The sequence below is a fragment of the Rhinatrema bivittatum genome, chromosome 3, assembly GCF_901001135.1.
Source record: "Rhinatrema bivittatum chromosome 3, aRhiBiv1.1, whole genome shotgun sequence".
Classification (NCBI taxonomy): Eukaryota; Metazoa; Chordata; class Amphibia; order Gymnophiona; family Rhinatrematidae; genus Rhinatrema; species Rhinatrema bivittatum.
In genome coordinates this window covers 382330558-382346045 of record NC_042617.1, presented here as the reverse complement: position 1 = coordinate 382346045, position 15488 = coordinate 382330558, and the positions used below count along the sequence as shown (strand labels likewise).

General features: G+C 44.3%; 1 protein-coding gene across 7 annotated transcripts in view; it reads left to right on the top strand.

Moving 5' to 3' along the window:
* MYO6 (myosin VI) overlaps positions 1 to 15488 on the top strand; it is a 527529-nt gene that overhangs the window by 302700 nt on the left and 209341 nt on the right. For all 7 annotated transcript variants that reach the window (XM_029595584.1, XM_029595582.1, XM_029595583.1 and 4 more), the window contains exons 21-22: positions 7845 to 7975; positions 8140 to 8217. In XM_029595584.1, coding sequence (XP_029451444.1) covers positions 7845 to 7975; positions 8140 to 8217 — 209 coding nt within the window. The remainder of the gene's footprint in view (positions 1 to 7844; positions 7976 to 8139; positions 8218 to 15488) is intronic.

Sequence of the window (15488 nt, the reverse complement as noted above, 5' to 3'; positions counted from 1 at the left end):
CGCCGGCGGATTTTAAAAGGGCCCTGCGTGCGTAAATCCGGAAGGATTTACACGCACGGCCCTTTTAAAATCCGCCCCAAAGGATATAACAATGTATGTGGGCTGTTACAGAATTACTCCCTATGGCTGGAGTGAACAACTCCAGAACTCAAAAGCCACAAACAGGTCTGGTTCTCAAGAGATCTATACTGATTATGCATGAGATAGATTTGCATACAGTGGAGGCAGTGCATGCCTTTCTTTCTCATGCATTTTCATTGCGGATATCCTGAAAACCGGCCTTTTTGCTGCTCTTGAGGACTGGAGTTGACCATCCCTGCCCTACAGCAATAGTAGCAAGATGGCAAAAACTTTGGGGGGAATACACGGAAAGTACTTATAGAGCAAAAATAAATCAGTGGAGAAATAAAAGTACAAAGATGCAAAAAGAAAAGATGAGAAATAGGGCTGACCCAGTTGCTCAGCGGCAGTACTGTTTTCTAGGGATGTGAATCGTGTGATCGATCATCTTAACGATCGATTTTGGCTGGGGGGGGAGGGAAATCTGATCGTCATGGGTTTTTTTTTTGTAAAAAATCGTAAATCGGGGGAGGGCAGGAAAACCGGCACGCCAAAACAACCCTAAAACCCACCCTGACCCTTTAAAACAAATCCCCCACCCTCCCGAAGCCCCCCAAAATGTTTTAAATTACCTGGGGTCCAGTGGGGGGGGGGGTGTCCCGGCGCGATCTCCCGCTCTCGGGCCACGGCTGCGTTAATAGAAATGGCGCCGTGGCCCTTTGCCCTTACCATATGACAGGGCAAAGGTAGCGCTGGCGCCATTTTGGTTCCTGTCACCCGACGTCACGAGTGCAGGAGATCGCTCCCGGACCCCCGCTGGACCCCCAGGGACTTTTGGCCAGCTTGGGGGTGCCTCCTGACCCCCACAAGACTTGCCAAAAGTCCAGCGGGGGTCCGGGAGCGACCTCCTGCACGCGGGCCCTATTGCCAATATTCAAAATGGTGCCGGCGCTATTTTTGCCCTCACTATGTCGACATAGTGAGGGCAAAATCATAGTGAGAGCAAATCATCAAAAAATCGATTCACATCCCTACTGTATTCTGCCATGTGAAAGACATAGATTAGATTGCTGGTCCAGCATTTGCAGCCCCTTGTAGGATAGGGGAGGGCATCTTCATCCAAGGTATCGTGGGGACATTTAATGATTGTTCTCAGGATTCACACTTATGGGAGTCCCCATTCAAGTACCATGTAGACCCTAGCCAAGGATTGTCACTGCAGTGGCTATGGATAAATTGAGAGGGGACTAAAAATAGAAGGGAAATCCCCCTCTCCCCTGAGTAGTTAAAAATTAAGTCTCATGATGCCATAGCTCCATGGATGCCAGATCCAATAGAACTGGAGGCCCAAAGGAGCAGGAGGAAACTGCTTGGCCAAAATAATATGAAGAAAACATGAAAAACAAAGAAATAAACATAGCAATTTGATTTAAGCAAGGTAACTTAGCTGGACCAAGAACCAGAGGTTAGATCTCTGACCTCCCTCAGGGCCTTGGGTTTCAAACAAATCATTAACAAACCCACCCATAAAGTGGGCCGTACCCTAGACCTTATCTTCGTAAACTCTGGTCTCACACTCACAACTTCCCCGGACTGCACCCCAGTCCCCTAGTCTGACCACACGATATCATCTACTATCCCGAAAGAAAGACCGACCTCCCCCCTCCCCCAAACTACCATCCACTTCAGGAAACCATGCTCCTTGGATGACCTCAATGCCTATCTCTCCAAAGAATGTCATAATCTAGACTTCTCTAACCCCAACTCAGCCCCTCTCCTCCTGGTACAATATCACAAACTCGATAGCCAACAAAATATGCCCCCTGTCGGCGAAAGTAATCAACCCGGCCCTTAAGAAAAACCAACCTTGGTTCTCTCCAGAATTACAGAAACTAAAACGAGAACTTAGACACAAGGAATGCAAATGGCGCAAGGACTCATGCCCCAACACGCTGACCGTCTATAAAGCCTCCCTTCACTGCTACAGGAGCTCCATTCTACGAGCAAAAATAGACTTCTATGCCCGCAGAATCCATGACTTCCAATTTGATGCCAAGGCTCTGTTTTCATATGTCTCAGAACTCACGAAAATATCTGCCCCGGCCATCCCCGACAACCAAGCCCAAACTAAGTCCATTGAACTCGCAGCCTTCTTTCAGAAAAAATCTCCAACCTCCTAACACTTCTCTCTCCCAACACTACTCTCCACCCCCCCCATTCGCCACCTCATCTTACTCGGGAGCCAGCTTCGACTCCTTTGAACCTACGTCTTCCCTGGAGATCAAGTCCATTCTTAAGAAAATGAAACCCTCCACCCACCCTTCAGACCACATCCCAACAAAACTTCTTATATCTATTCTGGACACTATCTCCAAGCCGCTGGCGGAAATTATAAACTGCTCCTTATCGCAAGGAATCGTCCCCGATGCACTAAAACTCGCCACCCTTAAACCTCTACTGAAGAAACCTAACCTAAATCCCGGAGACCTTTCCAACTTCCGTCCCATTTCCAATTTGCCGTTCATTGCCAAAATTATGGAGAGACCGGTCAATTCCCAGCTACCTAGACAATCACAAAATTCTCTATCATACTCAATTTGGTTTCCGTAAATCTTTAAACACCCAATCCCTCCTAATCTCACTTACAGATTACCTCATTATGGGCCTAGACAAAGGACAGTCATACCTACTAGTACTACTTGATATATCTGCCACCTTCGATACAGTGAATCACTCTATCCTACTGAATCGCCTATCAGACCTAGGTATATCTGGAACAGTCCTTAGATGGTTTGAGTCATTCCTCAGTAATAGACACTATAAAGTCAGAATAAACAACAAAGAATCCCCCAGCATCAAATCCACCTTAGGAGTACCTCAAGGCTCTTCCCTCTCCCCCACCCTCTTTAATATCTACTTACTGCCCCTCTGCCAGCTGCTAGCAAATTTGAAATTAAAGCATTTCCTATACGCTGATGACGTGCAGATTTTGATCCCCATAACAGAATCCCTACCCAAAACCCTCAAGTTTTGGGACGGCTGCCTGCACTCTATTAACCTCCTCCTCACCAGCCTAAATCTAGTCCTCAACTCAGCCAAGACTGAACTCCTCCTCATTTCCCCAGATCACAACGACCTTTCACAGCCGACCCCCTCCACCACCATGGTGACTCAAGCTAGAGATCTTGGAGTGATTCTAGACAACCATCTGAACTTAAAGAAATTTGTCAACAACACAACCAAGGATTGCTTACACAAATTACAAATTCTAAAAAGACTTAAAACACTTCTCCACTTCCATGACTTTAGGACGGTCCTCCAGGCTACCCTGTTTTCCAAGATAGATTACTGTAATGCCCTCCTGTTGGGACTTCCCGCTTCCACCACCCTTTCTGTGAAGAAATACTTCCTGACATTGGTTCTTAGTCTTCCTCCCTGGAGCCTCAGCTCGTGACCTCTGGTTCTGCTGATTTTTTCCTGACGGAAAAGGTTTGTCGTTGTCTTTGGATCATTAAAGTTTTTCAAGTATCTGGTCGTATTCCTTCCTGGTCGCCCTTCTCTGTACCGCTCTGGAAGCAGTACAGAGAAGGGCGACCAGGAAGGTGGAGGGTCTTCATCGGATGACATACGAGGAGAGATTGAACAATCTAAATATTCAGACTTTCAGATACTTGAAAAACTTTAATGATCCAAAGACAACGACAAACCTTTTCCGTCAGAAAAAAATCAGCAGCAAAGGAGCCGGGGGATCCAAGATGGCGGAGTAGCAGCACCACAGAGGCGTCGCTCTGCAATTGTGGATTTGAAATTACTTTTTCCCCTTGAAAAATGCCGCATTCGGTCCGGAAAAGAAGGGCTAAGGAGAGGGACTCGGTAGAGATCCCCCCAGGAACCCCCAAAACCGGACCGATGGACGCACATGTGGTGCCTGGACTTACCATGCCGGGAGGACGCCCGCAGGAGTTGGTTCATGAGAGGCCCTATTCCAACAGAATCGCTCCGGGACCTGGAGACCTCATTGTCCCCGGTGATTAGAACACCGCCAGCAAACCCCGCAGAGGTCAGGGAGGCCCATCGGGAGTCGACTCCGACGCAACCTGATGAGGTCACTAGCCCCGGAAGCACGGGGGGAGAATTAACAGCAGACACTGCGGTAGAGCCCGAGGCTATCGGAGGAGCTGAGCGGTTTACAGCACGAGGAGAGGGGATGACTTCAGGAGGAAATAATTCGGAGAAAGAAGTTAAATTACGAAGAAATCTCATTCCATTGGTGAGACCTCCTGATATAACTTTAAGTACAATTTGGGAAACGCTAGTAGTTTTGAATGAAAATATTTTTCTCCAGTTAAACCCTGTAGTAACTAAAGTTGAAGATCTGGGTTTGCAAGTTAAAGCCCTGCAAGAAGAAAAAGTTAAACAACAAGGTGTAATGGACTCGGTGCAAAAAAATATAGGAAATTTAAAAGATTTATACACAAATTTGATTAAAGAAAACCAAATCCTAGATAAAAGGCTTGAGAATATGGAGAATCAAGCACGGGGGAAAACTCTGAGATTGATAAACTTTCCAAAGGTTCCATTGGTCTCAGCAAGAGATATGTGGGTGAAATACGCTCAAGAAATATTGAAATTTTCTGATCAGATAATGCCTCCATTAACAAAAATTCATTATGTGATACCATGGAAGGAAAAACCTGCTGAAGACCAGAAATTTAGAATACTTTCCCCCTTAAATATTTCAGAATTACTGGAGACGTCGGACACTAACTTGGCCCAACCTGCAACATTAATTGTTTCCTTCCTGTTGGATTCAGATAGGGATCTTGTAATGAAAATGTATTTCAGAAATATAAGAGAGTTATTTCTTCAGATGAAGGTACAAATTTTTCCTGATGTAGCGAAGAAAACACAGGAGAGAAGGAAGCAATTTTTGTTGATGAGACCTCAGGTTTTAAATATGGGAGCAAAATTTAAACTGAAATTCCCTTGTAAATGTAATATAAGGTACTTAGAAGTTAATTATACATTTTATGTTCCATCCCAACTTGTAAAATTTATATCAGATAGAGTGATTCCCAATATAGAAATAAATCCTCCTGATGTATCCTCACCTCAGTAAGCTATTGTTCTATTTAATTAAGTAGTAAGTCCAACTACTATTTCTTCTGTAATGTTATATTATGAATGAGCTCTCATGAGAATTGGATCCCCTTATCTTGAGAACTACGATGTTAGCCGGTAATTTGGATGGAACTTTTTGTGTTTGTTATAATATTGAAACATGGAGAAAGGCTAACTTTTTGTTTCCTGTTCAGTCATGTTTATTCTGATTGTTAAGTGTAATAATATCATAAACAAAAAATTAAAAAAAAAAAAAGAAAAAAATCAGCAGAACCAGAGGTCACGAGCTGAGGCTCCAGGGAGGAAGACTAAGAACCAATGTCAGGAAGTATTTCTTCACGGAAAGGGTGGTGGATGCCTAGAATGCCCTTCCGGAGGAAGTGGTAAAGTCTAAAACTGTGAACGACTTCAAAGGGGCGTGGGATAAACACTGTGGATCCATCAAGTCTAGAGGGCGTGAATAAAGAGGTGGCAGCAAAACACTGCACGGAGCGGCAGTAGCCACAGAGGCATTCAAACACTGCACGGAGCGGCAGTAGCCACAGAGGCATTCACGGAACGGGATGCCAGTGGCCAGTAGTTGGTGCTCCACCTTCACGGAGCGGAAGGATGGAGGGCTGCTATCTCCAAAAAAAAAAAAAACCAAACAAAAAAATAAAAACAGGGGTGGGTAAGAGTATGGGGTAAGGGTGTGGCCTGCTTGTTACAGCAGTTGCTACCCCTAATTGAGCTGGACGTTCACTTGGATGCAGATACGGCGCTGCTCTCTAAATTGGTGGTGGGGTGGAGGGGAATTAGGGCTGGAGGGTACTGGAAGCCAATAGTAACAGGTGGGAGAGAAAAAAAGGGGAAAAAAATGGATAAAGTGCGTAGCTTGCTGGGCAGACTAGATGGGCCATTTGGTCTTCTTCTGCCGTCATTTCTATGTTTCTATGTTTCTACCACTAAACCCCTTCAGATGCTTCAGAATGCTGCCGCCAGAATTCTGACAAACTCCAACCGAGGAGATCACATCATGCCCAGTCTCAGGAATCTCCACTGGCTCCCTATAAGCTTCAGAATCCTGCATAAGTCCCTCACCATTATTCACAAGACCATACACAATCAGCACTCACTCGACCTACATATCCCGCTACGTCTGCACACTTCTATAAGACCTATAAGAGAGGCCTAAAAAGGAACCCTCCACGCCCCCACCTTAGAAGACTAAAACCTCTACTAACACTAAACAATTTCCGCACTGTTCTGCAGGCAAGCACAGATTACTGTAACTCCCTACTTTTAGGACTACCACAATCTACAATTCGGCCACTGCAAATATTACAAAACTCAGCTGCTAGAATTTTGACTGGCAAAAAAAAGAATGACCACATTACAGGAAAGCTCGCCGAATTACACTGGCTTCCAGTTGAACAAAGAATTCAATATAAGGCTTTATGCATAATTTACAAACTAATACATGATGAAAAAGCTGACTGAGATCTGCTAATAAGGCTCTACTAATTGTCCCCGCTGTCAAAACAGCATACCTCATGCAAGTAAGGGAAAGAGAACTATCACTGGCTGGCCCCGTGCTATGGAACACCATGCCACCTGAAATAAGACTGCAGAGAAATTTGAAAATATTCAAAACCAATCTGAAAACCTGGTGCTCTAAACAAGCTTTTTATAAAAATAAAGAGAAGGAGAAAAACAGTTGATTGATAAGGACTCACCAAACTAGAAGTTGTTACTTGTAACCTACTAATTCATACTAATGTTAAATTCAAACCACCTAATATGTTCCCAACAGACAAGCTTAACTTACACACACAGATTATTGTATTAAATTGTTACCGTACTATGATGGCACATGATTAATTTGTAATCTATACCACTCATATTTTCATTATCGTGCCTTGCTGTAAACCGTTGTGATGGTTATCTAACTTAACGACGGTATAGAAGAGTTTTTAAATAAATAAAATAAATAAATAAATCCGCCCTTCGTATATCCACCAGGGAACGCGCCTTCTCCACAGCGGGGCCTTCCATCTGGAATACCATGCCTCCAGACCTCAGACAGGAACCCTGCCTGTTGACCTTTAGGAAAAAACTCAAGACCTGGCTGTTCCATCAAGCCTTCTCATAACCTGATACGCTCTCTCATAATCCCCCCCTCTCCCCCCCCTCCTAATTCCTTGTGACTGGAAAGTCACAACCCTATCCATTTGTTAATCCTCCTCCAGTACTGCCACGGCACTGCACTGTAGCCACCCTTATTTTCTTGTATATAAGTTCTATATTATGTATTATTTTATAGAGTGCGCTATATGTGATCCATGGCATCTCCAGTACTTTACTTGATAAGCTTATAGTGTTAAACTTCTGTTGTCTGCTCTCTGTTTCCCAAGTTCCCATAACACCTTGTTTTTTTGTAACTTTTTCTTCTTGTTATTGTTAATGTTATAATACCCTTGTTCCTTGTAAACTGATATATGTTTCATGAATGTCGGTATATAAAAGAGTTAAATAAATAAATAAATAAATCTCAGATTGTGAATAATCTTGGACTTCTCACTAGAGAGGTAGGCTGCAGGAAATTATAATAGTATGTTGTTGCTCATTTCAATCTTTAGCATATGGCTATTGAATGTAATCTTTATTGCTCATTTGTTTTGCAGGTATGGTGTCTGTCCTGGACCTGATGCAGGGCGGTTTCCCATCACGAGCCTCATTTCATGAGCTATATAACATGTACAAGAAATATATGCCTGCTAAGCTCTCTCGCCTGGACCCCAGACTCTTCTGCAAGGTATTAAGATTCTCTCTACCGGAATGAATGATCTGAAGCAATTCCCTTTCTCTTTCATGCTGAGTAAAACAGTGAAATTTTTCAGCTTTTAATAATTTATTATGCATTTTGAAGCATGTTTTTCATAGGACCTAACTTCACCTGATATTCCTTTTATGTTGCAGGCTCTTTTCAAAGCTTTAGGTTTAAATGAGAATGACTACAAATTTGGTTTAACTAAGGTGTTTTTCAGACCTGGCAAGGTAAGTGGTTGCTATTTTTAATTGGGCATGATGAATCTAGAATAATGAAGAATTATTCTGCTAGGATGAATTTATAAGCCATTGATAGTGCTAACCTTTTGCTTTTGAGTGCAAATTGTTCTCATGCCTTTGGTTACAAATTTGCAAATTGAAAGAATTTGATTGTTCTATTGCAAATTAGCAAATTATGCATCCTAGAGGGTAACAAATGGAACTATCATATCATGAGTACTTACATAGTAACATAGTAAATGATGGCAGGTAAAGGCCAAAAAGGGCCATTTAGTCTGCCCAGTTGTGATTTTATGCACATTTATCCAAAGTAGATACAATTCCCATATAAGAACCCACATCCCAATCCAGTGAGTCCCCTTTGAGGTTGCAACTTCTGCTCCATGCAGGTTAGCCAACCAGGAAGCACCATGCAACCATATCACTTCTGCCTTGGGCTGCTCAGTGACTTCCTATTTTGGCAGCTGTTATTCTAGAACTAGCATGATACATTCTCCATGGACAAGCAGGACAAAATGCAGCCACACAAGTGGAGTGACATCATCCAGTGGCGCCGGCCTTAACATGCTGTATGAGCTCAGAAAGTAAAAACCTTCTGAGCATGTGCAGAAGGTCCTGCACACTGGCCTCACGTGAGTCTTCTCAGTCTGTTTTATTCTTCTGCAGTGGCAAGATGTTTTTTCCTAGCTTGTAGCCAGATGGACTCAGGACCAATGGGTTATGTGCTCCCTTACTAGCAGATGGAGTTGGAGTCAGGTTTCAAAGCTGACATCACATTAGATATAACCCCGCAGTGACATCAGCCATTCAGTATCTCTCCGTCTCCTAGCAGATGTGGGCATGCTATTCCCACACCAGCAGATTTGTTTAGTGGGATTGCAATTCTCGTTTGAAGAAGAAAATTTACCTTTAAATTGGAGAAAGATCGAGCCCTGCTCTCCTGCAATGATAGCTAATGGTCCCTACCCCAGTTGAGAATTCCTAAGGAGATTTCCGAGATCCCTCAGATGTGCCTTGGTTTGGTAGATGGTTCCTGGCGTGTACTTTGCTGCTGAAACAGCTGAAAAGCAGCGGGTACAGGAAGCTGAGCACAGCGGTGACTGCCTAAGCCCCCTCCCCCCACAGCCAGAGACTGTCTCTGTACTCAGCCGGTAAGTGCTGAGCCCAGGTAAGTAAAAGTAGGACTCCTCCGATTCAGAGATGTGGAAGGGTTCCGATAAGTCTTTCCTCTGGTATCTTGCTTGGCGCGCCATACCGACTATGTTCCCCATCCCATTGGGGCAATGGGGTTTCCGAGCGGGTTGAACGGTCCTCCGATGGGCTAAGCCTTGCTTCATTCTCCATGGGCACTCCACATGGCAGGACGCGGTGGTGCCATCTTGCATGCGGTTTGGTGCAGTGCCATTTCCCCCCATAGACCATCGGTATGTGCGGTGCGGGCTGGCCCTACTGTTCAGCTGACACGCGCATACATTCGCGCACAACCAGACGCTTATACTTATATGTGTTGGGGCAAATTTGTGCGTGCTTAAGTCCAAGCACTAGCCAGCTGAGTGCACAAGCTACAGTGAACTATGGCTCCGGCAGCAAAGAAGCACAAGTCACACTCTGTTTGTGCTGTCTGCCATATTAGGGCTGCACAGTCTGACGTAGAATCCTTTCTGTGTCAGCACTGTGAGGAAGCCCAGGGAAGGCTGGACTCTCAGAACTTCTCCAAGCCCGGCCCCTCCCAGTCGGAGGACAGATCAGCCATGATCTTATCCGGTATCACTCCGGATCTGAGTGATCTCAGGACTGCGTCCTCCTCAGGAAAGGGCATTTCAGCGGTGCCTACCCCAGTTCCTCCTGGGCTAGGTATGGACTCTGCAACCTTTTCTTTCAGGGCCTTCAAGTCTTTGTTCAGGCACAGTCAGCTGCTGCCCCTGCCCAGTCTGAGCCCCAGCTGGAAAGGCCTTGCCCTCCCATCCCTATTAGCATGCCTCAGGACATGCCTCGCTTCACCATGCAGGGACCCAGACACCATGGATGACGAAGGGGATGCAGACTCACTGGAGGACAGGGTAATCCCATTAGGCTTGGAGCCATACTGGACCATGTTATGGTTTTTCCACAGAGATGAATTGCCAGCCCTGGTTTCCCAGACTCTGAAGAGTCTAGGAGTTCCCGGCATGGACCCTATTTCGGAACCAAAGAAGAATCCCCATCCTGGTGTCTCTATGGAAAGCTTCTTCTTATTTCCTGATGCTGGAAGCCATCCAGAAGATGATTGACCTGGCGTGGAATGCCCTGGAAGCCAGTTTTAAAGGAGGTCGGACATTGGAGGCCTTGTACCCTCTGGATCCGGTGGCCAGAGAATACCTGCGTTTCCCGAAAGTGGACGGCCTGGTCTGTGCTGTTTTCGAAGCAAACAACTATCCCGGTAGAGGGAGGAGCGGCTTTGGAAGGATGCACACAATAGGCAGTTTGAGTTCATCCTTAAGCAAGCCTTTGATTCATAGAAACACAGAAATGATGGCAGAAAAAGACCAATTGGCCCATCCAGTCTGCCCAGTAAGCTCCCACATTTATTTTCCCATATGTATCTGTTTCACCAATCATCAAGTTCAGGGCCCTTGTTGGTAACTGTTCGATTCAAATTTCCTGCCATCCCCTGCCATTGATGCAGAGAGTAATGTTGGAGTTACATCAAAGGTGAGCATAAGGCTTAATGGTTAAGGGTAGTAACGGCCGCATCAAGTAAGTTACCCTGATGCTTGTTTATCCAGACTGCACAGATCAATGCCTTGTTGGATGTTGTCTGAATGTAAATCCTCTTTTCCACATTTATCCCTGCCGTTCAAGCAGAGAGCAATGCTGTATATGCATTCAAAATGATGTATCAGACTTAATTGGTTTAGGGTAGTAACCGCTGTAATAAGCAAGCCATCCCCACGCTTATTTGTTTACCCAGATTGTGAAGTTCAGTCCTTATTTATCTGAATGCAAATCCTCTTTTCCACATTTCCCCTTGCTGTTGAAACAGAGAGCAATGTTGGAGTTGCATTAACCGTGCTAAGGCTTATTGAGTAAGGGTAGTAATCAGGTAGTAGCCTCCATTCCAGTAAGCCATCCCCATTGCTCTTCTCTTCATTCCCTTCCTCTAGCCTTTATGGATCCAGTGTTTATCCCATGCCCCTTTGAAATCCTTCACAGTTTTAGTCTTCACCACTTCCTCCGGAAGGGCATTCCAGGCATCGACCACCCTCTCCAAGAAGAAATGCTTCCTGACATTGGATCTGAGTCTTCCTCCCTGGAGTTCCAGATTGTGACACCTAGTTCTTCTGATTTTTTTCCAACATAAAAGGTTTGTTGTTGACCATGGATCATTAAAACCTTTCAAGTATCTGAAAGTCTGTATCATATCACCCCTGCTTCTACTCTCCTCCAGGGTATACATATTTAAGTTCTTCAATCTTGCCTCATAAGTCATTTTATGAAGACCATCCACCGTTTTGGTCTCCCTTCTCTGGACTGCCTCCATCCTGTCTCTGTCCCTTTGGAGATATGGTCTCCAGAACTGAACACAGTACTCCAGGTGAGGCCTCACCAAGGCCCTGTACAAGGGGATCATCACTTCCTTTCTCTTACTAGATATTCCTCTCTCTATATTCCTCAACTCTCTGAATATCTCGATAACAATAACTTTCTGCATCCAGCCCAGTTTGGATTCTGTAAGCACCTTAACACTGAAACTCTCCTACTCGCCCTCTCTGATCACATTATCAATGGCCTGGACCAAGGCAAGTGCTTCCTCCTAATTCTCCTCGATATATCTGCTGCCTTTGACACTTTCGATCACAACCACCTACTCTCTCAGCTTTCTGAAATAGGCATCTCAGGTCTGGCCCTTCTATGGTTCAAATCCTACTTATCCAACAGAAAATTTGCTGTTAAAATTGGTAACTCGAACTCAGCACTCTACCCTCTTTCCCAAGGCGTCCCGCAAGGTTGCTCCCTTTCTTCCACTTTATTCAACATTTACCTTACACCCCTCTGTCGTTTACTAACAGACCTTGGCCTTAAATTCTATCTCTATGCTGATGACGTCCAAATCGTCATCCCCATTCACGACTTCCTAACTGACGCCTTGACTCACTGGAATAGATGCCTCACCTCCATAAACAACCTCCTCACTAACCTTCATCTCTCCTTAAATACTACCAAAACTGAACTTCTACTCATATCTCATCTCTAACCTCCCAAACCACTGATTTCCAATGACCTGGCCTTTACTGCCTTTTCCTCCCAGCCATGTGTAAGAGATCTGGGGGTCCTCCTCGACCAGCAACTAAACCTAAAAAAATATATCAACGCTATCCTCAAAGAAGGCTTTTTTAAGCTAAACATTCTCAAAAAAACTCAGACCTCTGCTCCATTATCATGATTTCCGGACCGTCATTCAAGCCAATCTCACCTCCAAGATTGACTATTGCAACTCCTTGCTGCTGGGCTCCCTTACTCCACCATAAAACCCCTGCAAATGTTCCAAAACGCAGAAATCAGCACATATCACCCCATACTCAAAGACCTGCACTGGCTCCCCATCCCCTCCCGCATTCTATTCAAAACCCTCTCTATAATTCACAAATCCATCTACTCCTACAATTCCAATTGGCTAGATGATCCCTTCCACCTCACATGCTCAAACAGACCTACTAGGACCAACACTAAAGGAACCCTCCAAGTACCCCCCCCTCAAAAAGGCTCATCTCTCATCCACAAGGGATCGTGCAATCTCTATTACAGGTCCTAAACACTGGAAAGCACTACCTGCTCCACTCCGCCTTGAACCCTGCACCTCAAAATTCAGAAAAAAATTAAAGACCTGGCTGTTCAGGCAAGCCTTCCCTGACTAGTCATCACACACAGCACAGTTACCTAACTCCTTTTATACCTTGTATACCTTAACCGCATCTCCTGTAGTCCTATTCCTTTAGTTTTACCCCTGTACATATTTTAACCCCTACCATCCCATTGTATACCTTAATCATATCGTTATTCACCATTTCTTGATATCATACATTGTTTGTTTTCGCCTTATTTCTCACTGTCCTTTGGTTCGAATCCCCCTACCCCACCCCTGTTCATTGTATTTTCCTACCTGTCAGTTCAATTGTAAACCGGTATGATGTGGTACACTAATGTCGGTATATAAAAGTTTGAAATAAATAAATAAATAAATATGCAGCCCAGCATTCTTCTGGCTTTAGCTATTGCTTTGTCACATTGCTTCGCTGACTTTTGATTGTTAGACACTATCACCCTAAGGTCTCTCTCCTGCTCCGTGCACATCAGCCCTTCACCCCCCCCCCCCCCCCCCCATCAAATACAGTTCTTTTGGATTTCCATACCCCATATGCATGACTCTGCACTTCTTGGCATTGAATCTCAGCTGCCATATCTTTGACCACTCTTCCAGCTTCCTTAAATCCCATCTCATTCTCTCCACTCCTTCCAGTGTGTCCACTCTGTTGCAGATCTTAGTATCATCCGCAAAAAGACAAACTTTACCTTCTATCCCATCCGCAATGTCGCTTACAAAGATATTGAACAGGACTGGACTCGACAGCAATGATACTGCAGATTGCTTCCTGTTGTTCCCTGATGGCTCACTCGCGTCTGCTTCTCTCTCTCTCTCTCTCTCTCTCTCTCTCTCGAGAGAGAGGCAGATAGCTCAGGGACGCATTCCAGAGAAGCGATGGAGCCTGCCGCAGCTTTCCTAGTGGATGCAAGCTCTGAGCTGGTGCGTACCTTGGCCAGAGGAGATTAGCCTTAGTGTTGGTGGCCATAAGACAGCTATGGCTGTGAAATTGGTCAGCGGATGTTACCTCTAAGGCAAACATCACAAAGATGCCCTTTATTTATTTATTTATTTATTTGTTTGTTTGTTTGTTGAGTTTTATATACCGTCATTCGGTAGAGCCATCATAACGGTTTACAAAGTATGCATTTTTCTTAGCAGTTGTGCAACAGGAAAACAATGTGAACATTATATATTTTTCTTAGCAGTTGTGCAACAGGAAAACAATGTGAACATTTTCAGAAATAAACATATCAAGTCCAGAAAGCATTATTAGGTTGGATGAGGAGGGTATGCAGGTTCAGGATGGAGAGAAGTATTAAGAGGTTTATAGCCGAGAGTTCAGTTGAGAGTTGGGATGATCAGACATCTGACGGTCAGTGTGGAATTTGCGAAACATTAGTGTTTTTAGGTCTTTTTTTAATGTTTTTAGGTTTTGCTGGGTTCTTAGGACTTTAGGTAGGGTGTTCCAAAGTTTAGGGGAGGCAATTGAAAAGGCTCTTTCTCTTGTGGTTGCCAGATGTGCATCTTTGATAAGGGGGATGTTTAGGTAACCTGAGTTATTAGAGCGTAGGTTTCTTGGAGGATTTTGAGGAATTATGTTTAGGGTGTTAAGACCTTGATGATCATTGTTTAGAATTTTATGAATGATGGTCATTGATTTGTAAGCAATACGTGCAGTAATAGGGAGCCAGTGAAGTGAGGTCAATATGGGCGTTATGTGTTCACTTCTTTTTGTTCTTGTTAGGACTCTGGCAGCTGAGTTCTGCAGTATTTGGAGTGGTTTGAGGGATGACAAAGGTATTCCAATTAGTAAGGAGTTGCAATAGTCGAAGGTGGAGAAAATAAGTAGTTGTAGGACAGTTCTGAAATCGTAGGGGTTGAGAAATGGTTTCAGATGTCTTAGGGTTAGGAGTCTGTGGTATCCTTCTTTAGTTTTATTTGATATGTGGTTCTTGAAAGAAAGATCTTTATCGATGATAACTCTGAGGGTCCTGGTGTGGGTGGTAGGGAGTATAGATATCATTTGTTTGTCTAGTATTGTCAGGGGTGGCGGAGTTGGATTGGGTTTTTTATCCATGAGTATTATTTCAGTTTTGTCGAAATTGATTATGAGTTTCAGAGAATTTAGGAGATGTTTGATTGAGATAAGTAGATCTGAGGTTTTCTTGTAGGTGTCTTTGATCGAATTTTGTATGGGAATTAGAAGCTGAATGTCATCAGCATAGAGGAAGTGTATGAGTCCATATTCTTTTAGTAGTTGTTTAAGGGATCCCTCCTATTTGGAAGTGAATTGGAAAAGTTGGCCAGTAAGTGGGGGTGAATATCCAGTGCTACTAGAAGATAAGAAAAAGAGGCCTCAGTGCCCATGAGGGGTTGGGCCAAGGGCTCCCAGCACTGTCGGCCCTACAGAAACTCA